The 27,321-nt window shown below is 20.0% G+C and overlaps 6 protein-coding genes across 6 annotated transcripts; 3 read left to right on the forward strand and 3 right to left on the reverse strand.

Moving 5' to 3' along the window:
* Window positions 1-2,712: 2,712 nt before the first annotated feature.
* Window positions 2,713-3,453, forward strand: PBANKA_1016800 (exosome complex component RRP41, putative; the record flags this gene model as incomplete). Its single annotated transcript, XM_034565251.1, has 1 exon — window positions 2,713-3,453. One exon carries the CDS (start codon window positions 2,713-2,715, stop codon window positions 3,451-3,453), a length of 741 nt encoding a protein of 246 aa, XP_034421967.1.
* Window positions 3,454-4,489: 1,036 nt separating this feature from the next.
* Window positions 4,490-4,681, forward strand: PBANKA_1016900 (conserved Plasmodium protein, unknown function; the record flags this gene model as incomplete). Its single annotated transcript, XM_034565253.1, has 1 exon — window positions 4,490-4,681. One exon carries the CDS (start codon window positions 4,490-4,492, stop codon window positions 4,679-4,681), a length of 192 nt encoding a protein of 63 aa, XP_034421968.1.
* Window positions 4,682-5,239: 558 nt separating this feature from the next.
* On the reverse strand, window positions 5,240-6,676 carry PBANKA_1017000 (CorA-like Mg2+ transporter protein, putative; the record flags this gene model as incomplete). Its single annotated transcript, XM_034565254.1, has 1 exon — window positions 5,240-6,676. One exon carries the CDS (start codon window positions 6,674-6,676, stop codon window positions 5,240-5,242), a length of 1,437 nt encoding a protein of 478 aa, XP_034421969.1.
* A 1,476-nt stretch (window positions 6,677-8,152) lies between these two features.
* Window positions 8,153-10,588, reverse strand: PBANKA_1017100 (DNA mismatch repair protein MSH2, putative; the record flags this gene model as incomplete). Its single annotated transcript, XM_034565255.1, has 1 exon — window positions 8,153-10,588. The coding sequence occupies one exon, from the start codon at window positions 10,586-10,588 to the stop codon at window positions 8,153-8,155; it is 2,436 nt and encodes an 811-aa protein (XP_034421970.1).
* A 1,832-nt stretch (window positions 10,589-12,420) lies between these two features.
* PBANKA_1017200 (conserved Plasmodium protein, unknown function) lies at window positions 12,421-14,710 on the forward strand (the record flags this gene model as incomplete). The annotated part of the gene is made up of 6 exons (XM_034565256.1): window positions 12,421-12,589; window positions 12,697-12,804; window positions 12,922-13,060; window positions 13,238-13,340; window positions 13,517-14,450; window positions 14,583-14,710. 6 exons carry the CDS (start codon window positions 12,421-12,423, stop codon window positions 14,708-14,710), a joined length of 1,581 nt encoding a protein of 526 aa, XP_034421971.1.
* Window positions 14,711-20,964: 6,254 nt separating this feature from the next.
* On the reverse strand, window positions 20,965-26,019 carry PBANKA_1017300 (conserved Plasmodium protein, unknown function; the record flags this gene model as incomplete). The annotated part of the gene is made up of 7 exons (XM_034565257.1): window positions 20,965-21,021; window positions 21,148-21,253; window positions 21,374-21,489; window positions 21,647-21,782; window positions 21,868-21,932; window positions 22,027-22,243; window positions 22,325-26,019. The coding sequence occupies 7 exons, from the start codon at window positions 26,017-26,019 to the stop codon at window positions 20,965-20,967; spliced, it is 4,392 nt and encodes a 1,463-aa protein (XP_034421972.1).
* Window positions 26,020-27,321: the final 1,302 nt, after the last annotated feature.

Genomic DNA, 27,321 nt, shown 5'->3' on the forward strand with positions numbered 1-27,321 from the left:
ATTAAGAATAATATATATATATATTTTTTTTTAAATGAATTCATGAATATTGAAAGTCATGATAACGTTAATCATAAATATAATCATAATAATAATTGCAAAAGTATTCGCAGGGATTTATATAAGAATAATAACAAAAATGTTATTTAAAAATATTTATTAAAGAATATTTTCATTAAAATATAAAATGTTCTTTTAAAAAATAAGAGATATGTATTAAATATTTTGGGTTAGTGATAATTACTATATAATACTTTTATTTAAATGCATATGCATATTTAAAATATATGTGCGGATTTGTACATATTTAAATGCTCTATATATGTGCATACATTTATATAGCATTTTCTTTTGTCATTTTTTTAATCTCATTTTAAAAATGAAAAAATAATAATAATGCAATTATAAGCTTGGTTTTCATATATTTTTAATTTTTATCCATACAAAAAGCATGAAAATATTACATTTTAAAAGAAAAAAAAGTAACATACCTTTTTATTCTTAAAAATTTATAGTTTTGTATAAAGCATGCGAAATATGTATATATTAATTATAACGCATCAACATGAGTTTTTTTTTTTAACTTATAAGATCGTAACGAATGTGTATTCTTTTATTCATATTTGAAATTGCAATATACAATTTTCATTGGGGCATAAGCACAAATATATTATATGTATATGAATATTTTTTAATATTATATGTTGTAATATTTTTCTGTTTTTTTTCTTACCTTAAGTTTATTATAATTAATTAACCATTAAATTTTGTACGTATAAGATACTGACACTTTTCACGTCAACTTTTTTTTTTCTTTCGTTTTAAACTACAAATATATCTTATGTATACATAAAAGTTATAATGTGTGTATGCAAGTATGGATGTATAAAGGCTTGTTACTTATGGGCTTATGTATGAATTTATATACATATAAAATATTTATTCAAATATATTACCTTCCTTGAAATATAAAGAAAAAAATGTGTGTATTTTTTAAGTTTCTTTGAAAGTATTTAAATATACATAACAATACAATATAGTATTAAACTTATTAAATTTTTATAAAAAAAATTTATGATTATGGAAAGATAATGTTAAATATAGATAATGAAAGGAAAAATTATGTATTATATAATATTACAATTTTTTTCTACAAAATATATTTTTTAAATAAGATACTGTGTAAGGGGAGGAAAATGTGTGTATTTTTTTTATTTTTTTTTTCAATTCAAACTTTTACTTTTTTAATAGTTTCCTAAATTTAACTATAATATATAATTATAATGGAATGTGTGCATTATGTTTTTTATATGTAAAATACAATTTTTTTTACTTATATAATTTGCATAAGTGTGGGATTATTTTTAAGAAAAAAAGTTATATTTATGACATTTAAAATCGAATATATAAAAAGAAAATAATATGAAGCTATGTACACATTTTAACATATCAAAGTATATAATGTGTAAATATATATTAGACGTTTCTAAAGCTCTTTAATACTATTCCTACATATATTTTTTTATAATCTAACTTTTTATTTATAATACTTTTCTTCTATAAAATATAACTATTCGATATTTCGGAAATTCTATAACGATATATAACTTCTCCATTACACACAATTTTGGACTAACATTCTAATATTATGCATATTATTTTGTCTCTCATATTTGTAAGTTTATCACGATTTATTGAGCACATCATGCATATATATATGTACGATTGTATTGTATTTATTTATGTTTTTAAAATTTTATTTTGATCATATTTATAATTTTTAATTATAATATTTCTAACTATTATGCTAAGGCCAATATATATGTCAAATATATGAGAAAAAAAAACAATGTTTTAGATCATTAAAATTTATTATTAATTCTTTCCAATTCATATATCCCGAAAAAATATATATTAAACTATATAAAATTCAATTTTTTCAATTTTCACCATCTTTGTATAAAATCATGCTAAGCAAACAGTATTATACAATATAACTAAATTAATTTCACAAATTTAAAACTTAATATAATTTCTTTGTATCATAAACTTATATACTATTATAGAATAGAAATATATGCCTATTCAACGATTTGTTTATAAATAAGTTATGAGCCTAAAGTGTTGAGTTTTACTTATATTTAAATATCAAATTTTATACAAAACATAATAAATACAAACGAATAAATTTATTATATATTTTTAGATTCCTTCAATGAACATATTCAAATTATGCATTTTTCCACATTCTGATGTTTTATCAAATTTTTTTGTTTATTATTTCACTCATATTTCTTATCCTTTTCAATTTATTTTTAATTTTTTAAATTTCCGAAATTAAAAGATAATGTTAATTGGTTATATCATTTATAAATATAATGCAAGGCGTGATAAAAAAAAAATGTAAAAGGATATATAGATCATTATAATAAATTTGGAATAAATTATCATATAAAAAATATTTTTACAATTTGAGTTTCTATTTTTACATCACTTTTGTGTTTAAATATATTATAATATAAAAATCTTCTTCATTAAAAAAAAATTAATAAATATAGGAACATTTTTATTAATTTTATCAATAACATGAATATTATTCACTTTCTTTGGGCTGATAAGGGTATACATAGTGGTGAAAATATTATTGTTTAATATGAATAAATGGTATGTTGTTTGCATTTATAGTAGTATTTCATTTATTCCCTAGTAACAATGGCACCTCTAGAATACATAAATGAGGAGGGTTATCGACTTGATGGGAGGAAATGTAACGAATATAGATTAATAAAAATAAATATGGGGAATCAGAATATATTTAATGATGCAGACGGTTTTGCATTTTATGAGATTGGGAATACAAAGATATTGTCATATATTCAAGGCCCAACAGAACTAAAAAAAACAGATGAAAAATGTTCAATAAAATGTGATGTTTTTTTATCACCATTTAATGTATATGATAAAAGAAAAAAAAAAACAAAAGATAATATAACAAATGAAATAAGCGCGTATATAAGAAATATTTGTGAAAATATTATATTATTAGATTTATATAAAAATTCTGAAATAAATATTTTTTTATACATAATAGAAAGAGATGGGGGTATAAAACATGCCGCAATTAATACATGTATATTAGCATTAATCGATGCTGGTATTGCAATTAAATATTTTATATCAGCATGCTCAGTTTTATATTTGCAAAATAAAATAATAGTAGACGGTAACCAATTGGAAATTAACTCAGGATCCCCTGAACTGACAATGGTTATTGAATTAAATACACACAAAATTATTTTATTAGAGTTTGATGCTGAAGTTCCAATTGATATTTTCGAATCAATGGTTCAAACATGTATTGATAGTTGTGTTAACATAGGTAGAGTTATGCAGTTAACTGTTAAAGAAAATGCCATAGGGTTACTATGTTTAAATAATTTATTGACTAATTAATATATAGGTAAATTATCAGCATTATATATGAACACCGAATATACCGATTATGAATTATTTGTTATGCATGTAGCATATTATTGTTCATATAACTATTTATTTCTTAATTTTTTTTTTAATAAATACACATTTTTAATATTTTTTTATTTGTGTATTTATTTGTATATATTTACCCTTTTATTATTATATTTATTTTTTCATACTATTTTTCATATTATTTTTTCATACTATTTTTCATATTATTTTTTCATACTATTTTTCATATTATTTTTCATACTATTTTTCATATTATTTTTTCATACTATTTTTCATATTATTTTTCATACTATTTTTCATATTATTTTTTCATCTTAATTGTCTTCATTCAAGATCAATAAATATATGCATGGTCAGCCATTATTAGCTATTTAAAAATAATAAAATAAATTTTAATGTTTTCGTACGTATATTTTTTCAAAAAAAACGCACAAATAATAAATATTATTAACAAATATTCTTTACTAAAAAAGTTATGACTAATGCTCAATAAGTTTCATATATCCTTACGATAATTAAGGCAAATGTGTATATACGTGTATTGGAGAAAATACTTTATACATTTGTTTATTCTCCCCAAAAAATAATAAAATTATAACATATACAATAATTTTTTAATAAATAATATTTTGTATTACATGGATAAAAGAAATTAAGTACTTGATATTCGTTCAATAAATAAAATATAACGGTATAATTAAATATGTGATTTCTTATACATGTGTGTATGTGTTTAGTTATTTATCAGTTTCCCTTTGAACCAATAAAAATATAATATTTTCTTGAATTTTTCCCTTTCTCATTAAATTTATGTTAAACTTAAATAATTTTTCCCCTTTTTTTCAGTAGTTCCATGAGTATTCAATATACTATCTACTATTATGTAAAAAATAAATGTTCCTCACTATTTCCACTACAACAATACACAAATATAACCATATATATAGCAATATATTTTTTTTACATTTTTATTGTTATTAAACCTTGGAAGTAAAGTGCAATGGATAGGGAATATTCATCAAAACCAAGTACACATTTGTGGGATATAGATATTGCTATTAATGCATTAAAGGAAAATGCTGTAGATTGTGTTTTATTTTTCGGATTTATTGTAAGTATTTTGGGGTCGTTTTACTTTTTGTATTGGCTAAAAGCTTGTGAAATGGGAAATGTATGTACCAAAAATTGTTAAAAATGAACTTTGATGCATATAAAATTCAGGAATTTATTATTTTTTTAAGCTATTATTAAAAGCGTTTCAACCTTAAGTTAAAAAGGAGAAAAACAGGAAATTTCAATATGCCCGTAAATAAATATATATGAATAGAGTTAAGTGCAATTAAGGAACAAATTTAAGTGATATCGGGGTTCATTATATATTTTTCCATTTAAGAATAGTTAGAAGATAACAATGGAGAAAAATATGCACGCATGGACATAATACATTTGTATTGTGTGCATAATGAGAATTGTATTTTTTTGCGCCTTATAAAATAATATACATATAAAAATTGTCTACAATAAATAAATTAAATGAAATGGAAATTAAAAATATTACTCAAATGTAATTTTTCTATGTACCTTGAATATTAAATATTTTTTTTAATGATACATTTTCCATTTTTTTTGTTTTGGTGTTAATAATGAGAATTATTGGAATAGTATATTCATGCATATTATACGAAAGGATATTGCATAAAAATATATTCACATATATAATAATTTTTTCCTTAAAATGGGAAATTAAAAATTAAATGTTAACTTTTTTAAAAGATATAATAACATAAAATAAACAACATGATGTAATAAACATTAAAAATAATGCTAGTGTCCAAAAAATGTATTGTTCACCTTCAAATCCATTTTTTAAATTCATTCCAAAAATTCCTGCTATTGTACCAACAACGGCTATAATAATTCCATATATCTTTAGCCCCAACTCTAATTTTAAAACATTATTTCGTGCATCATCTAAATTTAATTCAACCATTTGTAATACATCATCTAAAGATTCATCTGTTCGATGGATTATTTTTAAAAATTCTTCAATTTCATGACAATAATATTCAAGTAACATTTCAGTGTCTTCATTATATGGTGTTAATTCACATTTTTCCCACATTTCTGGTTTATCTTCAAAATAGGAAACTTCTAATCTTCTTATATCATCATCATTACTTAAAACAACATGCATAGCTTTATAAACACTTTGTACCTTTTCATCAATTATTTTTAATTTTCTTCTCATATCTGTTAATTTGTTTATACATTTAAATATGCTTGGATTGTTACTTATTATATCGAATAATTTTTCTGTTTCACATATTACAGGTTCAATTTCATTTTTTAATTCTTCATATATATCAACAAATATAGATTCTAAAATTAATATTTCAAAAGGTAATGAATCTTTAATTGTAGATATAAGTTTACTATTTTCAATAAAGCATTTACATGATTTCTCTTCCTTTTTTACTATTTCAGGTATAGGGTTATTTGTAAATGTGGGGATATATAATAACAAATCTTTAAATATAATACATTTTCTATATGGCAAATTTATTAACACACAATTTCGTTTAGGTGATATTTCAAATCTTGTGTTATTATTACTTGATAACAATTGTCTTATGTCTCTATATTGTGCTAATCCACTTGAATTTATAGGAATATCTTCTCCTTTTATATGATGCACAATTTTTAGTAATTCATGGGATTGTAGAAGATAATGAACATTTTCTCCGTTACTTATTTTATGAACATGATGTTTTAAATATTTATTAAAACATTTTATTCTACCTTTAAAATGTGCACTTTTTATATTGGGTTCTTTTTCATTACAGATTTGTATATTACAGTTTTTTCTGCAAAAATATAACTTATCATTTAAAAACGATTCTTTGTCTTTTGAATTTTCATCATCTAAAATACTATTATATATGGAAATTTCACAGTTTTCTTTTTTTTTAAGTCGAGATTTTAGACAATTCATATATTTATTTTCTATTTTCATTTTCTTTTCATTATTTTTTGGAGAGTTATTCAATTCATAGATTGTAGACGGTTGTGATAAATTTTTCATCTTTATATTATGCTCCCCCTCTTTTTCTTCATCATATTTTACAATTTCCTCATCAGTATCGCTTTCGTTTAGCAATGGTTTATTCCATTTTTTACCTTTTGACATTATTTTTATATAATAGATCAATATATATAATATGCGAATGCAATGGTTTAGTTTAAAGTATACTTGTGCTAGCTAAAAAGAATTAAAATATAATGAAAAAATAGCTAGATATAAAATAATTATGCACACTATTTATGTAAATGGCTTATGCAATTCTTCTCGAATATTTATATATGTCTACATGTATATGTTATTTATTTGTATTAAATGTTTTCCTTTTTGGCGTTTGAACAAGGGCACAAAATTGAAGGTTTAATTAAATTATTTACAATTTCAAACTATGTTTATTTTGTTATTTAATTTTTAATGGATTTTATTAATGATTTACTAAATATTTTTACATATATTTATAGAAAATCAGAAATAGCCTTTAAAATAAATACAACACCAATTTTTAAAATGTAGTTTTAAAATACAGTGTCTTAGTTTTCATTAGTATCCCATTAAATGTTCTCAACGTAAACAAAAAATAAATTTTTTTTTAATTTTTTTAATTTTTAATAAAAATAATAAAAAAATGTAGAGAAATTGTAAAAAAATTTAACAATGTATCGTGAAGCATTAATTTCTCTAAATTAGCAATTCCGTGTATAAAAAACATAAATTATAACTATATATATTCTATGTGAAAATAAATAAATAAATAAATAATAATGTTTTTTTGGTATTCTGATATAAAATTAAAAAAAATATACAAACTAAAAGGCATGGAAAATATATATAGGTACAAAAACAAAACAAATTAAGACATAAAATTAATCAAAGCACAGTTATCTTCCATAAAAATGTTCCTGCTTCAGGAAGTTTACAATAAAACATATTTACATATATAGCTAGCTAATAAAAATTCAATATTGTATATAATTGTAATAAAAAAAAATATTAAATAGCTAACAAAATAAAATTACAACTTGGTGGCAAACCACGATATATTTTTTTTCATTGCATTATCCAGCTTTCTCTCTTTGTTTATATATATAATTTTTTTCACATATCCAAAGAAAATGAATGTTTTAAATATATCAGTTCCCTAGTTTTATCGAGCATTTTTCGATATTACTGAATTGTTTATTTTTCCCTTCAAATAATCTTAATATTTCAATTAAAGAATCTATTCCGATTTATTCATTTAAACGATGTTTATTTTTATTTTATATATTTGTATATTTTCTTTTTTTAAATTTGTCTTTATGAAAAAAATGTTGGCGTGAAAAGTGTTCGAACGAACTGAAATCATGAAATTGTAAAAATATACACATGTAAACATATTTGTGGATCTGTATACATTTTATGTACACTATTTATAATGTTATAAAAAAAACTTTAAAACGTATAAACATTAAACATATATTTGGAAAATATGATCATAGAAAATGCTACTATATATATAAAACAACATATGAAAATTTTATATAATATATGAATCCGATAAATACTATGCTATGCATATATAAACTAAGATTCACAAGGTATATATTAAATGGTGAGCTCCTTGAGATACGCCTTTTTGGATATAAATCGTTTGATGAACTCACTTTCATCCGTTGAAGAAAAAATATAATTAATTTCATCTTTAATTTTCACGTAATTGGAAATATTATTTTTATATTTTTCATTGGTGCTAGAGGAAGTGTCAATATTTAATTTTTCTTTTAAATAGTATTTATTTTCAGCGGATTCTAATTCTTCTACTTTTTCATATGCCTTTTGTATAACATCTTTAGGAAGTTTAGCTATTTCAGCTACATTTACACCATAACTTTTATTGGATGCACCATCTTTAATTTCGTATAGAAAGCATATTTTTTTGTTTTTTTGATCAATTATTGTTTCAATATGTCTGTTAATCACACCTTCGCATTGATAAGCTATGTTTGACATTTCATGAAAATGAGTAGCGAATAAACAAAAACATTTTATGTTATCTAAAATATATTTTCCAATAGACCAACTTATTCCTAACCCTTCATATGTAGATGTTCCTCTACCTAATTCGTCAACGATAATTAGTGAATTATTATCAGCATTTTTTATAATTGCTGATGCTTCTATCATTTCTGATAAGAAAGTTGAAATTCCTTTTAATTGAAAATCAGATGCACCTACTCGACACATAATTTGAGTAAAAATTGGTATTTCACAAAAATCACATGGAACAAACATTCCTATTTGTGCTAATATACATATTATAGCTATTTGTCTGATATATGTACTTTTTCCTCCCATATTTGGTCCTGTAACTATTATTAATCTACTTTTGTTTTTATTCATATGTATATCATTGGGTATAAAATTACTTATATTATGTTGTAATTCTAATAACGGATGCCTCGATTTTTTCATAATAACATTTTCTCCATTTTTAACTAATGCTGGTCTAACATATGTAAAAGGTGAATTATAACAAACAACAGAAAATGATACTAACACATCTAACGTAGATACTACATCCATAAATTTTTCAATTACAGGGGTATATGTAGATACAGCGCATATTGTTTTTTTTACAATTTCTGATTGCAGTGTATTATAAATACTTAAACAATGTTCATATTCTCTACATAAATTTTTTAAAGTATTTGTTGTAAATAAAAATTCGTTTTTATTCATACGTATTGGTAAATATTTTTTTTTTTGTTGTTGAACTAAAGGACAATCTTTTTTACATACTCGAAATAAGAATCCATTAGTATTACATTCTATTAATTTAATATCTTCTCTCATTGCTTTTTTATTACGTCTATCATGTTTATCAGAAAATAAATCTTTTTCGACATCTTCTTTATGATTTTTAATTTTTTTCATTAATGCACTTTTTTCATTATATATTTGTTCTAGTTCTGAATCGAAATGTTTTGAAATTAAATAAACTTTATTTTCTTCAATTTCTTTTAAATCAATAGTCATTTCAATCATATCTAAGAATTTTGAAAATTTATTTAATATATCATGTAATGGTTTAATAAGAATTTCATTTAATGTTTCTTTATGTTTTCCATTAATAGATACTAATAAAAAATATATTTGTTTAAAATCTAAAATTGCGTAATATAATTTTACAATGTCTTTTAATATCATTTCTTCATTATATTTAGAATTTACTCTGATATCATTATTCTTATTTATTTCTTTTAGGTAATGATTTAATTTATCTAATTCAGGTATCCTTTTTAAATAGTTACAAAAAACGCTATTACGTATATCATCTTCGTTTATAAATGTTTCAACAATATTTAATCTTTGATTAATTTCTAAAGCATTTGTTAATGGCTGGGTTAACCAAGAAACTAATTTTTTAGATCCAATAGAAGTGTTGCATTTATCTAAAAATTTTAATAAGCTTGTATTATTATTATAACTATGCGTATTTTTTTTATTTGGAAGGATATTTAATGCAGTAATAGCAGCCTTATCTAATCTCATATATAAATTCATATTATATATATTAATACTGCATTGATAATTTATATCTTCATTTTCTTTAAATTTTAAATAATTTATTAACACCATTAAACATTTACTTGCATTCTCTAATTCTAAATGTTTATCGTAATTTCGAATGTCGTCGTTTTGTGGTATTATTAATTTTAATTCTTCTTTTAAATTTGTTATATCATATTTTTTTTTATCTGTTAAAATAGGTTCTATATTACACATCTTAAATAAATTTAAAACTTTCTCTTCATCAACTAAATCAGTGGTACTATTAAAAAAACACTTACATGGTCTTTTCTGTATAAACAACGATTCTAAGGCAGTAAAATATCCATTGTCAATAAATTCAGTCATTAAAAATTCACATTTTAAATAATTATAAAAACAAACACCTATCGTTTTCTGATACTTCTTCGTATCTATAAATAAGCATAATATTTCATCATTGTTTATCTCAACTGTTTCGTTATTTTCCATTGTCTTTTTTTTAGTAATATACAATACTACTCACGAAAATAGTTTTGAATAGATAAAGGTGTGCTTATTTTTGTCACTGTAATGTATATATATTACACGTATGTGTGTATTTTATGAACTTATTAAGTCAATGTATAAAACAAGCCTTTTATTTTATTTCTTAAATTTATGGCACAAAATATGAACCTATTCTTAATATTTTATTTATAGGCACAACAAAAATTGGCAGTCTAGCATACACTTATTATGTTATATGGCAAAATTATAAAATTCAAAGCTTTTTAAATTCCTATTTTTCTTAATTTTCCCTTTTTATATTAAAATTTAATTATCCCAAATGGTGTAAAATAAAATAAACAAGTAATATATTATAAATGTGTTAAAAAATATATTGAAATATTTAACTTATTTTGAAATTCTATTAATTTTTCAGGTTAAAGATTTATTCATTTAAAAAAATACTCTTTTATCTTTTAGTTTTTTATTCTTAATATTATACTTCTTTAAACGAAAGTGTTTAATGTGTAATTTAATAAAGATATTTCATAAGCGTAAAATTAGCCATTTTTCGTTTTTTGCAATCGATTGTTAAAAATTTGAAAACAAATATGTTATTGAAATACAAAATATTATTTTTGGATATTTAAAAAAATATATTGTAATATTCTTATTAATAGGAGAGGTTTATTTAAATTAAAAATTTCAATTTTTTTTCAGTCCTGTGTAAAATTTTTTATGTAATAAGTTGCATACGCTATACATTTATCATGTGTATATAATAAGCATAGCATAATTTTTCTCTTTTATTTGTTCAATAAATATTCAAAATGTGTTACAGGAAAAAATCATAAAAAATATATATAATAACTTGAAAATTTTTATTAAATGAAATATACAAAATTGTATTTTTTCATTTTTATTTTTTAAACTTTTAAACATATTAAATTGATCGATTTTTATGCATACCCATGGTATATATTTATTATTGACTCTCCCAAAGAATAAAAATCAATATTAATAGCAAAATACATATTCAAATAACATAGTTAAAGCAAAATATATTATTACATACAATATCTTTGTAATATAATGTTTGTTTTTTTTACAATTCTTCCAAAAAAAACAATTGTCTCAAGAACAAAAGTAATATATATGAAAATCAAATTGGGATATGAACTTTACAAAAAAAATTATACGTGATAATTATTAGACCGTATATGGGATTTTTGCACATGAAAAAATATAATAGGCCAATTGTAAAATATAAAATTTTTTCCAGTATAATTTTTAAAAATATATTTATTATATATATATTATAATTTATATCTAAATTTTATGAAAAACGTAATTCATTGACCCATATTAAAGGTATATATTATCACATATTTCAAAAAATATGCAAATTTTTGTTGATTTTTTAGCTTTGGGATTTTTATATCCGTTCATTTTTATTATATAAGTATTGTATAATTATAGCATTTATTAAGAGATTTATTTCACAATTATAAACATCATTTGCAAAATATTAATATAATATTATATGTACGTTCACGAAAATATATGCTTTTATTATATATAAAATTAAATTATGGGAAGCATTTTTATATAATAATTATTAAGAACAGAAAGAGGAAAACTAAAAAAAACACAAAACGGAAAATTAATTTGTGATTTACTATCTTAACGAAATATATGTTCAGGAAAATATACCGAATAATAGATGAAATATGCAAACAAATAATAATTAAAGCATTTTTTAGTCTTCTTTTTCCTCGTTTATAATTACCCATTGTTTTAAATATCACAAATTTTGAAGTTTTTTTTTCTACATAATGATTTTCATGGGATTAAATAGTGACTACAATGCTAGAATAAATTTAAAACTAAAATTTATTGTAAAATCAATAATAAAAGTATTAACTAAGCATTTAATATTAATAAGCATTTTAAATCTAATTATATCACTATGCCATAATTACGCTATAGATAGAGACAGTAATAGTATGTACAACAGAAAAAATAAAATAAATATGTGTGCATGCATTTTATTACTTAGTTTTTGTAATTTAAAGTGAACACATTTTAATATTTTTTTCTCATTTTTTAAGACCAGCTAAATATTGTAGCACATTTATTAAGGGGGACATTTGTTAGCTCTGTACCATCATGCATAACACTATCATTATTGATCTTTTTCAAGGAGCACAGCTTAAATAGTATATATAACTTATAAAACGTTTATTTTATTTAAAACTATGACCTTATATAGTTTTTTGTCTTAATTCTCCATATCTATAATCATATAAATATGTTATATATTTTTTCTTCTTTAGATTACATGTACAAAGAATGGAATTTCCTAAACATAATATGTGTAATATTAACCTTTTATAGTATATTTTATACGAAAACTGTTTTTTCAAAGGACTATGGGAACAACATATATGACGTTTTATATGTAGCATCGATATCGTAAGGACATAACATATATTTTTTCTTTCATATTTTTTCATGCTCATGAATATATCAAATGTATATTAAGAATATAAATTATAATAAAGTGTACAAATTTATGAAAGTTATGTATATTATAAAAATAAAATAAGCACAACTAATACATGCATATATTTTGTGGTTTTTATATTTAAGGTATATATTGCAGAAGAGGTTTAACACAAAAAAAATGGGTATACATGATTTTCAACATTGTATTAATTCAGAGACAAAAAATATAATTGATCTAATTCAAAAGGTTTGATATAAATATTGTTACTCCTATATTTGCATTAATTATTTATTATTACTATTTGCACATATCCATATCTTAGTTTTTTAAATATACTAAAATTAAAATTTTATTTGGCACACAAATTAATAGCATATCAAATACATTTAGTATAATGTTGTATATGTAATTATTTTTTTCAGGGGGTAATTCTAAATATAATACCACTTACCTTCTCATATGTATTGAGTTTTATTATCGACATTTTATTAACAATAATAAATAGTATCAGTTTTAATATAATTTTAAGTATACTAACCCATCCGTTTGATGTCATACTAAATTTACCAACCATATACAATTTATCAAACATTTATGTTCTTAGTAGTTTTTCATATTGTTTATCTATACTTTCGGCAATATGGATATCAGCTATATTAGAATACCATTTTATAATTTTCAACTTCTTATTTAACAAATATGATTATAAAGTACTTACATCATTAAATAAATTTCCAATGCATAACCAATGCTCTTATCATGATGAATTTTTTGTCGTTACTTGTATATATAATTACTTGAAAGATGTAAGTTATAGAATAAAAGGTCATAACATTGAAATAACGAATATGGATAAAAAAACGAAATTAAAATTGTTATTGTTTAAAAAATTAATATTGATCAATGCAAGTTTGAAGTATAAAGATGAGATAAATATATTAAGCCATATATGCAACCCAATAAATACTATTTTATTTGAAGATAATAAGTTTTGGAATACTTATATCGACTCATGCATATTATGCATTGAAGATCTAATTTGCCAATTGAAAAGATATATAAATATTTTAAATCATAGTCAAACTGTTTATTCTATAGAAGAAAAGTTAGAATTAAAAAATATTATGGACAAACATAGAATAAATAAATTAAAGGATACTATTGTGTTGACTTGTATATATTTAAAAGGAGTTTCATTGTGGTCAATTGCAATAATAATCATCTGCAAAAATGTTATAGTTTCAGTTATTAGGAAGTTATCATCAATTATAGTTTCCTTATCTTATGTTTTATTTGATTTTTTAAACTTTATCAAAATAAATGAGTTATATGATCCGTTACACCACCTATTATATGGTAAACCTAAATTTTATATTTCAAAACGAAGAAATGTTTTTTACCTATAGAAATTACGTAGCTATATAACACATAAATATGCACCTACACATATAACCATATATATTTTTCTCGATTTCACACATTTTGCAGAAATGAATTCCATTGTAGATATATTTAAATTTTATAAAGAAGATATCTTGGATAACAAATATCAATATTCCTACAATTTATATAAAGGCTTATCGTACCTTTTCAGAAATAAATCATTAAATTACTAAGTTCAGTTATAAAGCCCAATATTTGCAATTTTACTCCTTTGTGGATATTTAAAGTTCTTTTTAATTTTTTTTAAACAATATATCCCAGCATGCAATATATACATGAATAAATCCATAAATACTCTGTTTTTATAATTTTTTTAGTATATTTGTCTAAAAAAACAAATTATTTGTTTAATTTTATGTGTTTTGTTTATAACATCTCTTCACATTGTTATGTTTATATATATTTAAAAAATTTTATAAACAAATAATATTAACGAAAGACTTTTTAAATATGTTTATATAAAAAATATTTTTATGTGAAATATAATCTACATTTAATTTTATAGATGAAAGGTAATAATAAAATATACTTTATATATATGTATATATACTTTTTTTTAAAATTTAATCTCCATACAGCAAAATTATAATTTCTTAAAATCAAAATTATTTTACCTTAAATTTTATTAAAACGTAGCCCATATTTATTAATAATTTAACACATTATCTATCTTTAAAGTCTTTCCCTCTTCATTATCGTTGAAATAGTAACACCACTGATGTATATTATTATTTTGAAAATATATTTAAAGTGAAAAAAATAAAACATATATAGTAAAATAGTTTCTATAAAATGTGAAATTTTTAAAAACTACAACATTATAAGGAACCAAAGAATTCTATAAAATTTAATAACATTTTTTTTAATGTATTTCTTCATATTTCATAAATCATCAGCTTGATGCTAAAAAATGTGATAAAACGTAGATATTAAATATTTCTTTCATATCATTGATATGAAACAAATTATGCCGTATAATAAATGGTAACGTTAATCAGTATCACATGAAATGTCTTTAAAATTCTATATATTGTAATTTAAAATAAATTAATACACATTACAAATTCTATGTTTATAGTAGATGACAAACAAATTATATAATATATAACATATATTCATGCAAAATATTAATCATAGTAAAAATCAGTATTTTCAATTAATATTGATTCTACTTTTCAGCAGCAGAAAACGAAAGTTTATTTTATATCTAAAAATGTCATTTTTTAGAATAAGGAAATAAAAGATATTGAAAATATATAACTCAAATGACATAGATACATTTAAAATCTTAACATTTTATATAACGTATACATTTATTAAAAGGTTTGCATTTAACTATTAATGAACGAATCTTTTATAAGCACTGAATCAATATACTGGATTTTTTAAAATATTAAATTATGAGTTAATATATTACATAGATGAATTCACAAAACTCTATAAGCATATGTATTACAATGCTTAATTTGTTTTATCATGAGCAAAAGAGATTATTATTGTATGATTTTTATACAATTAAAAAAGTACACAAATTCTATGTTCGGTATCCCGATATTACTCTATCACCAAAATTTTATTCGATGATAAAAGCGGGAGTGTATTATTGCTATGTATAATTAAATAGTATTATGTATCTATAAGAGGAAATTTTAAATATATTTGTATTTGTTTAACATGATATTAACATTTAAAACTATAGTTTGCTGTAATTTTGTCTATATGTAGTTATGTCAACAATTTATATTGTCAACTAAATTTAATATATAAAGTTCATTTATTTCATGATAATTTATTTGTAATTTTAAACAAACATGTTTTAATAAAAGGATCATAATATTATGTGTTTTGATTAAATACACAAAAAAAGTAAAAAATTGTATGTTACAGCAAACATATTTACCATTTCATAAAGATGATAAAATATATATACAAGGTGCTATGGAATTTCCAAGGATGCGCTAAATTGAAACTTTTTTATCATATGTACAAACTCGTATAATATTAAAATTATTACATTATTCATTGTTATAGTTAAAAAGGTAAAATATGATAAGCATAACCTATGATATTTTATTAATATTAAAAGATAATGAAATAGAGGATAATATATATAATTATTTATAAGTGAAGGAGGCTATTTACATGAAAATTTTCAGTATGTTAATTTTGATAAAAGATATATTTCTTTATATCATAACCTGAATTTATATATTGTATATAGTTATTGTAATAAAAAGTTTAATGTTTTACATGAAAGGTATATAATTTTATAAATTAGACAATAGAAATAATATTGTTGACATGTTATGATTCCATGTACCTCAAAGATTACCAATAAGTTTCTTTTACATAAAGAAAGTTTAAAATAAATAGTAATATTCGTTGTTTTTATAGTAATCATTAAATTTTATTTATATTTTACCCAAATTATTTACCATATTATAGTTTCTATATATTTGGAATTATATAACTTAACAAAAAAAATGAAGATGCAAGGCGAAAAATTACACATTGAAATAATATTTATTGTAAACAATTATTCAACAAAATTATATAAAACAAAGAAATATGTTAAATAAAGAATGTGTATAAAATATGTTTTTATAAATATATATATTGCTATATTAATTATAAGTTAATATATAATAACATGTAAAAATTATAAAATATATTAATAAAACAATTAAAAATAAATAAAATAAATATTAATTAAATAATATTAATAAAACAATTAAAAATAAATAAATAAATAAAACATTTATTAAATAATATTAAATATAAATAAATTAAATAAAACTAATAATTAATTAATAATATATAATTTAATAAATGTATTAATTAAATAATATTAAAAAACAATTAAAAATAAATAAAATATTTATTAATTAAATAATATTAAATATAAATATATAATTTAATAAAATGTATTAATTAAATGATATTAAATAAAACTAATAATTAATTAATAATATATAATTTAATAAATGTATTAATTTAATAAAATGTATTAATTAAATGATATTAAATAAAACTAATAATTAATTAATAATATATAATTTAATAAAACAATTAAATATAAATATTAATTAAATGATATTAAATAAAACTAATAATTAATTAATAATATATAATTTAATAAAACAATTAAATATAAATATTAATTAAATAATATTAAATATAAATATATAATTTAATAAAATGTATTAATTAAATATAATAATAAAATATGTTTTAATTAAATGATATTAAATAAAAGTAATAAATAATTAAATAATATTTATAAACATTAAATAAAACTAATAAATTATTAATTTATATATAATAAGTATCAATTAAATCAAAATAATAATTATTTTAATAAATAACATATATTAAATAATAAAATTATTAATATTATTTTATTTAAATATAACAATTTAAAAATAATATATTTAATTTATTAAATAAATAAATTTTAATTAAATATATAATTAAAAGGATAATTAAATAATTATTAATAGTAAGTATTTATTTAATTTAATATATTAATTTATTTATATATTACAATATTTAATTAATTATTTATTATTTATTATTTAATTTAATATTATATATTATAATATTTAATTGTTTATAAAAATTAATAAATAAGAAAATTAATATAAATATATTATTTAATATTTATAATTACATTATATATAATTCATATGTATTTAAATATATTTATTATAAATTTATACTTATTTTAATAAATAATTATTTTATTATATTAATTTAATGGAAATACATAAACATATTTTTATATTTATAAATATAGTAAATAATTAATTTTTTAATTTATATTTAATATATATCATATTATTTCATGGTCTTAAATCAAAATTAATCAATATATTTTTTATTAAGGAACAAAACTATATTATATACATAATACAATTATAAGTTTTATAGCATTATTTTAATGGAGCAAATAACTATAAATTAGACATACACTAAAATTAATTATAGTTTATCACTAAGTATAATACATTGATCACTTTACTCTTTATTTTAACTATAAATATATGTAAATGCTTAAGTAATTTTAGTAAATTGTTTTATTTTATAAAGATTAAAGTATAATTTTATGAAATTGTATGATTTTACAAATATTGAAAAATAGACAATGTTATTTCATAAATATGAAAGCATTAAATTTCCTTTGAAATTAGATATCTATGATAATCAAATATAATTATAGTTAACATATATTCTTAGATTAATGAAATAAACATTATATTATGTATTCTTTTATATGTATATGGATTTTGAGGATTTATATGAAAAACACTAATTTAAAATTATAGAAATGAAATTATAATGATTGTAATCCGTTGTGTCTAACTATTCATTTATGAATTTATAATTACTATTTATGTATTATTCGTATGATATGCCATTAAATATATGAAAATGTACTAAAATTCAATTAACCTTTTTATGTTAATGTACGAAACCGTTTTATATAAATATCTTAATCTGATTTTGCTAAACTGGGCATAATACCATTTGTTTGTGAAATTATATATTAGTGCGCTATCATTTAAAATAAACTATTGTTTTACACATGTTAAACATTTATATTCATTTATTTCTTATAGTCCATTTAAATATAGTAAATAAAGTATTTAAGCTTGTTACCTTTTCCAATACTTAATATTTAATTATAAGCATGATAATAATAATCGTGTGATTGTTTATATGATTGACCGCATTCACTATATATAAAATTATATTAAAGTTTATATAATAATTTTGAGAATTTATTTTATATTAAAATAAAAAAAACACAAATCATTCATTGTTTGTTTTTAAATGGATTATAAAAGGGTAAATATTATATAAAGAGTCATCAATATATATTTTTTGGTATCAAATTAACCATTCTAATGATATTTATTTTTTGGTGCCTACAATATTTCAGTTATGTATGTAATGCTCTATTATAATGAACTATTTAATACGAATTTATTATATCGATTAAAAAATAGACATTTCAATAGAACTATAAGTAATCCACTTTTAATGTATATAATGCACAAATTTTTAATTATACAATTTTAAGACAATATGTAATTCAAAGGATTAATAAAATACATTATAAATCATCACTATTAAGTTTCATAATAAAATGATAGAATATAGACTTAAAGAATTTGTGCATTTATGAATTATATTATGTTATATAAATTTTTACAAAGGTTATTTTTAAGCATTGGTAATGAATTAGCATAATAAATCAACTTGTTATTCCCTTTTAAACATTGAATTATTTTTCAGTTTTTACAAAATCCTTATTAGTAAATAGTTTTTCTTCATTACTTATGTTGCAAAATGCTAGATACCTATTTTTTTAATTTATGCTATTTATAATATAGACTCTTTGTAGACAATAAAATTTGCTTGAAATTATAAAAGTATTTTATATAAATTGTATCCCTCCTAAAATACCAATATAGTGTTAATAAAATGAGCATTCTCAAATTATGCCTTTAGGGAATACAATTTATGAATATTTATATTATTTTTAAAAGTAGACATAACCACACGCATAATAATTGTTTACCATAATTTAAAAAAAATATTATTAAAATTGGAAATTATTGTTTCACATTATACATATATTAAAAATGGTAATGTACAGAGTTTACAAAATATGACTTTGAAATGATGAAATATTAAGAATCGCTATAAAATAAATGGGTTGATATACAGATAAAGAAATTTATTATGATAGCCAATCATATTTACACAATAATGAAAAAATAAAATGCCCTTGAAGTATCGTTGTCTCTATAATTTTATAGTTAGAAAAACTGAATTGCAACCAAATAAATGTAAATTTCATATTAATAATTATTTATCATATAATGCATTTTTATATGGCTTGATGATAACACAAAGGAAATATATATTCTTGTAATATAAATTACTTTTAGGATAGTTATTTATCACTTTGATAATATTTTATCATGCACCATTCATAACACGTTTAAATGTATATTTTTTAAATATGTATTATTTATAAATTTACTAACGTTACATAATAAAAAAGGAAGATAAATAATAGATACTTTATATCATTATGATGAATCCATATATTTGAAACTAATGCTTAGCTACTTATATAACAAATAGCATTCAACAAATTGAGGTACATTTTTATAAGATATATATTATTATTCTTTAAGATAATATTTCGTTTTTTGTTAATATTATAAAAATATTAAGTATAATATTCCCTAAATTTGTAAAAGTTGAATAATGGTTTCATTAAAACATATTGTAAATAATTTTGACAAACAAATGCATCAATGCATATAATGAAAAAAAAATATTACACAAAAAAAAGGTGATATTTTATCATATATACAAATGTGTAGATTTTTTATTATATAAAAAAAACATATTAATTAATAATGACTGATGCTATTTTTTTAAGTTGAATCTCCTTGTCAGATAATTCCTATAAAGAAAAAATATATACAATTAAAGGAAGTAACAGTAATGCTATAATTATATGTATATGCGTGTCTTAATTAAGTTAAAATAAATTCAAATAATGAATTAAAAATACATATAAAATTATAACCTTTTCTTTGAGCATAAGTTTTTGGGTTTTTATTTCGCATTCTTCAGTCTTTTCATAAAGCTCTTTTTCTAACTTCATTATTCTATTTTTCATTTCTTCTTCATTTCTAAAAAAATATTATAAGCACATGTATAATATTTTATAACTGTTGTATTTAACAGGAAGTATTATAAAATAAATGCATTTTTTATAGCTCTTATGCACTTATTTATTATTTATATATTACTTTTCATAGTTCATAATATATCTCTTTGATATTTCTAGATTTTTATTGGCATTATTTAATTCTTCGTTTAAGTTTTTATTTAATCCCGTGAAATTTTCAATTATTAGAGTTTGTTCCTAGATAAAAATAAAAAATTGGGTTATAATTTTCCGTAAAAAAGTCTTTTGCTGAGTATATAATGTACCTTCATGTGCTCATTATACATGTTCTATCTATTATATATATAAGAATAATGCATCAACTATAATATGTTTTATGTGTTTAAAATATTACCTTTAATTCATTATCACTTTTGCTTATTATGGTTTTTAACTCTTGTATATCATTACTATATTTTTTAATATTTTTGTCTTTTTCATCTAACTCTTTTTTTTTATTGCTCAGTTCTTTAACAACAACAATTAATTTTCTATAGAAAAAAACGAGAAAATAAACTTTGAATGCTAAGCATGCATTTAAAAAAATATATTATAAAATAATAAAAGTGTAATTACTTGAAAGTTCCTTCCAATTCATTGTTTTGGTTTTCTTCTATAGTTTTTAGCTTTTCATTTTCACTCTAAAAATAATAAGAAAATAAATCATTATACGTATAATATGATTGTGGATTTAATATTATTATTTTTTTTAATGTAACGCTTTGGTTTGATTACATTGAGCGAGTTTATGACATTTATTCCTTCATTAATTCTATTAGTTTGGTCATTTAATTTATTATTTAATGTTTTATTTTGACTCTGTATTTGTGTATATTTTGTTTGAAGGGATTTTAATAGGGATTCCATTGAAACTGTCCTATTTTTTATATTTACATTTTCTTCTTCTGTTTCCTTTTTTTGCAAATACATTTCTTCATACTTTCTTTGAAGCCTACATTAAAAAAAATATATAATATAATATGTTTACTCATTTTATATAATGTTTTCATGATATTTTTTTTTTCATGCATACTCGTCTATAATATCATTTTTTTGAGAAATTATATTTTCCAGATTATTTGTTTCTTGAAGTTTCCTATTTAACTCTATTTCGCTTTCCTTTTTAAGTTTTTGGATTAGAGTATTGTGAACATTATCCTTTTCTTCTATTTCTTTATTTAATACATTTATAACATCTTTGTATCTCTCTAAATCTTGTTTATACAGTTCTAATCTCGATTGAAATTCATTAAATTGCGAATTCATGTTTTTTATTTTGTTCGAATAAAAGCTAATGTCAGATGATCTAGTTATATTATTGTGCAATAAAATGTTCAATAAGTATTTTTTTGAATATTCGTCTGCGTCTTTTGAATAGAACAGAAAATTATGTAATAGAAAATTAAATAAGTATTGTGTATTATAAATAGTGTCAAAATAAAAATTAAAAGAACTTTTTTTATTTTTTACTGTCTCAAAAAAAATTTTATCAAAATTACGAAAAAAAGAATTTTCATAATTTGCATTTTCGTATTTATATTTTAAAGATGGGAAAATACTTTTATTTCCTATATGCTCATTGTTTCCCATGTTTTTAGAAAAATTTGCAGTCATGTGCCTTGGGAAGTATTTATCATTCTTTTCATTTAATAGAAATTTATTTTCGTCTTCATATAAGTATTTTCTATTTATGTCATCGCGATCATATGAACTTCTTTTGTTTAGTTTGTTTAAGAATCTATTGTAACTATCATCGTCTTGTGATGTTAAATTTTTTTTTGAATTCCCTTTTAAAAATCCTTTATAATCAATAAAATTTTCCGTATAGTTATCTAAATAGTTATCTAAATTATAGTAATGTCTAACGATATTTAAAATGGCAATTTTCATATTTGCAAGCTCAATATTTTTATCAAGATCTAAAATGGATTTTTTATACAGTAGAAAAGATATTGAATAGATGCAATTATAAATTATTAAAGAGTCTTTTGATTCGTATAATGAAGATATCAAAAATGTCAACGCCCCTGATTCATATAAAGCTTTGTGTATTTTAATAATATTAGGTTGGTTGTTATAATGAATATTTTTTATAAATACACTTGACTTTAAATCTGCTGTTTCGTTTAAATTATTTGTTTTTTTATTCAAAGAATAATTTAATAAAAGTGATATATATCCACACACAAGTTTTATGCTTTTCATGCTAACACTTTTTTTTAACTGCTCAATAAAATAATCTATATATTCAAAAGTATTTTCATGTATGCTTTCATAAAATTTGGTTTTCATTAATGTGAATAAGAAATTAATAATAACAATTACGTACCTCGTCTTTTCAATATTTTCTTCTATGGTAAGTATAGGACTCGATGAATAAGAACCTGGAATTATATGTAGGGTAGTTAATATAACTTTTATAACAGTGTTTCTTTCATTTAATTTTATATTATTAAACGCAGAGACAAATATTTCCTTCTGTAATTTATTTGGATCGTTTTCATTATTTGATGCATAAGAATAATTCATATTATTTGCATTGGACCCATTTTGTCTATTTTCATTCATATATAACATATTTGAATTTCTCGAACTAAAATTATTTGTACTTAGATAAGTTCCATAAGTAAAGTGATTATTTGTATTAGTTTGAATGGTATCTAAATTATTTTTTTTTACACAAAATTGGCAATATAAATGTATGAACTTTGAAAAAATAAGAGAATTAATAGTTGCTAAATTTTTATTTTTATGAATTATCGATAAAAATAGCATGTTTATATTTTCATTTATGTTGTTAAAAATCGAGTTAAATTTTTTATCCTCATTATATTTCATAATATAATCATTATTTTCGTTCAAAATGTGAAATATTGTTATCGAAATATTTGGAAATTTTATTAAAATTATGTAAAAAAGAAATGATATATTAGTTATTAATTCATAATGCTTATTTGATAATAATCTGGAAGAGTATGTAACAAAAATGAAAAGTACTTTAGTTATATTTATATTTTCTTCAAAAAAATAAACAAATTTTTTATCATTAAAACAATATATAAGTGTGTCTACAATAGTTCTCATTCTCATTATATTACCATTATTTACGATGTTTTCAAAAAATAGCATTGGTGAAAAATAGTTTTCTTTTTCCAACTCTTCTGGAAAAAATAATATATAAGTTTTATATAAACTCATATAAAATTGTTTATAAATTTCAACATCTTCATATTCATTTAAATATTTATAATATTTCGATAAAAATATCTTTAATTCATTTAAATCATTGTTTGAATTCATAATATTTTCTCTAAGGAAATCTAAATTCATTAAATTGTTAATAATATTCAAACATTTCAATAATATATTACAATAAGATATTTTATTTTTTCCTAGAAAAAATAATTCATCTTTCCCATCTACAAATGATGACATATTGTTATTTGTTGCTCCGTTTAATGTATTAGACGAACCAAACATGCTGTCTTTTCTATTTCTTCGCAAATTATAATCTGCATGTAATTTAACCATATCATTATATAATAAAGACTTATCTTTTATCATATCTTCTAAGTAAAAGTTTAACAAATTTAATAGATAAAAAAATATTTTATAAAAATAAATATTATTATTGCATATCCTGAAACTGTTACTATCTTTATTTTGTCTTAAATAATTTTTATTATTAATTCCATTTATATCATTTGTATTACCATTATTGCTATTAATTGTATTACTTTGATGAAAATTTGAGCTAATTTCACTTGTTATTGATCGATTTCTAAAATTTGAATTGGTAAATTTTCTTTTTATATCATTTTGTAAATCATTAACATTTTCGCTACTAATATATGCACTATTACTTTGTTCATTTCCCAAAAAATCATCATTTTCCATATCTCTTATATTAAACGTAGTTATATTGCTACTTATATTTTCCAAACAATGTAAACATAAAATTAATAAATAAATGTTGTTATAATAATTTTCATTCGTATTATCTCTAAAAAAATATACTTTTATATTATTATAAAATGATGATAAATTCCTATTTTGTGTACTTAAAGAATATTCAATTAATCTTATAACATAAAAAATATATTTTATTATATCAAAATTATCTTTTTTCCCTTCATTTGGTGGTACATTATCATTTGTATATACTTTGGAATTATTCTCTAAATATTTTGTTTTATTTGCAAAATCTTCTATTAAGTTAGCATTGATATTATTATGTTTAATCCTATCATTTGCATATAGTATTTTCTTAATGGCTCGATTTTCATTATTTCTTTCACCATCTATTATATTATCCCCATTTCCCGAATCATTTTTTTTTTTTATTTCTCCTCTTAACATATAATATTTAAGTTTATCTGAAATACTAAAAATGCTTATATTATATAAACATTCTATGTGCCGCTTATTTAATAAATCAAATTTTAATACATAATTTTCATTTCCATATGTCTTCTCATTATTATTGTTCTCAAAAAAATTCACCACATTTTCATAACAATTCCTGTGTATGTAATTATAATAGTTTACTAATTCACGCATACATTCTTCATTATCATTTATTAAATCTAAATCGTATATATTATTTTTGTACTCCTCAAGGCACAACGTCAAATATTCCGGATACTCATAATTGAATGTTTTCTTACTTTGCGAATATTTTCTCGTTTCTTTGTTATGGAGATTTATTAAACTATCCCTTTTAAGCATCTTTTAACTGTACATTTATGTGTAATATATACATGTATTCTCCTATATATAATTTTATATGTATGCGAGCTTCCTTAAATAAACATATGCGCATACATAATTATTTACAAAACATATCAATTACTCTTTAAATAAGATAAACGACTAGCATAATAATATTGTTAAATAATAAAAGATGCATTTGCATCAAACAAAATACTAGCCCTTTACAATGTGTCTAAGATTTAATGAAAAAATTTTAATCGTGTTTCTTATGCTTTGTTTTTCTTAAATAAATTGAATGTATCATTTAAACAATATGATAACATATCAATTAAAAGATCGTCAAGCAAAAGAAAAAAAACAAAGAAAAGAATACATAAAAAAAATAACACAGAGCATATAATTACAAGGTCAAAATTAAAATTACTTTTTTTATAATTATCACATATATAAAATAATTTTTAATTTGTTTGATAAAATATATTTAAAAAAAACGATAATTGTAATAATATTATGTATGTAATAAGTTAAAGCATGTGTATATTTTTTAGATGTAAACGAACTTTAAAAATACCAATGTATTTTTATTTAAAAAATACATTATTATTATTTTACGATTTTTTTAATACTGTTTATTATATATTTTTTTCCCCACGTGCTAGCTTAATTAAATGATATGTATATATTTTAAAAATGTGTGTGCATGTGCCCATTTAAAATCCGTATTAGTATTTTTCATAGTTTTGAAAAAAAGGATATTTATTATTTATAATTATATATATATTTATTTAAATATTGAATATTAAGAGATATAAAACAAGAAATTAAATTCTTTATGGCAAAAAACAATTGTGTCCTTGGAAGTATATCTTTATTTATTATTTATTTATTTATTTATTTATTTATTTATTTATTTATTTATTTTATTTTATTTTATTTATTTATTATGTTTTTTTCAATGAACAAATGCTATATAACATATTGAAATTAAAAAATATATATATGTAAACGAATCACAAAATTGAGACAATTGTTTCCGTTTATAAGTTGTGTAAAAATTGAAAAAAAAAGTAAAACATATGTATCCTTTAATGTATACGCATAAATAATATTATAAACATGCAGTAGGGCGTTTAACAATTTCTGTATATTTGAGATACAACTAATCATAATTTTTGTATAGCTAAATAAAAACATTTCATTATTCAAGAATTCGGTTCCGAATTTTATCTTTGAATAAATCATTAGTTTTTATTATTCTACTAAAACATCGATATATGAATTCCCTTTATTATTTTTCGTTAAAGGATGAATTGTAGA

This window comes from Plasmodium berghei (assembly GCF_900002375.2).
Source record: "Plasmodium berghei ANKA genome assembly, chromosome: 10".
NCBI classification, from domain to species: Eukaryota; Apicomplexa; class Aconoidasida; order Haemosporida; family Plasmodiidae; genus Plasmodium; species Plasmodium berghei.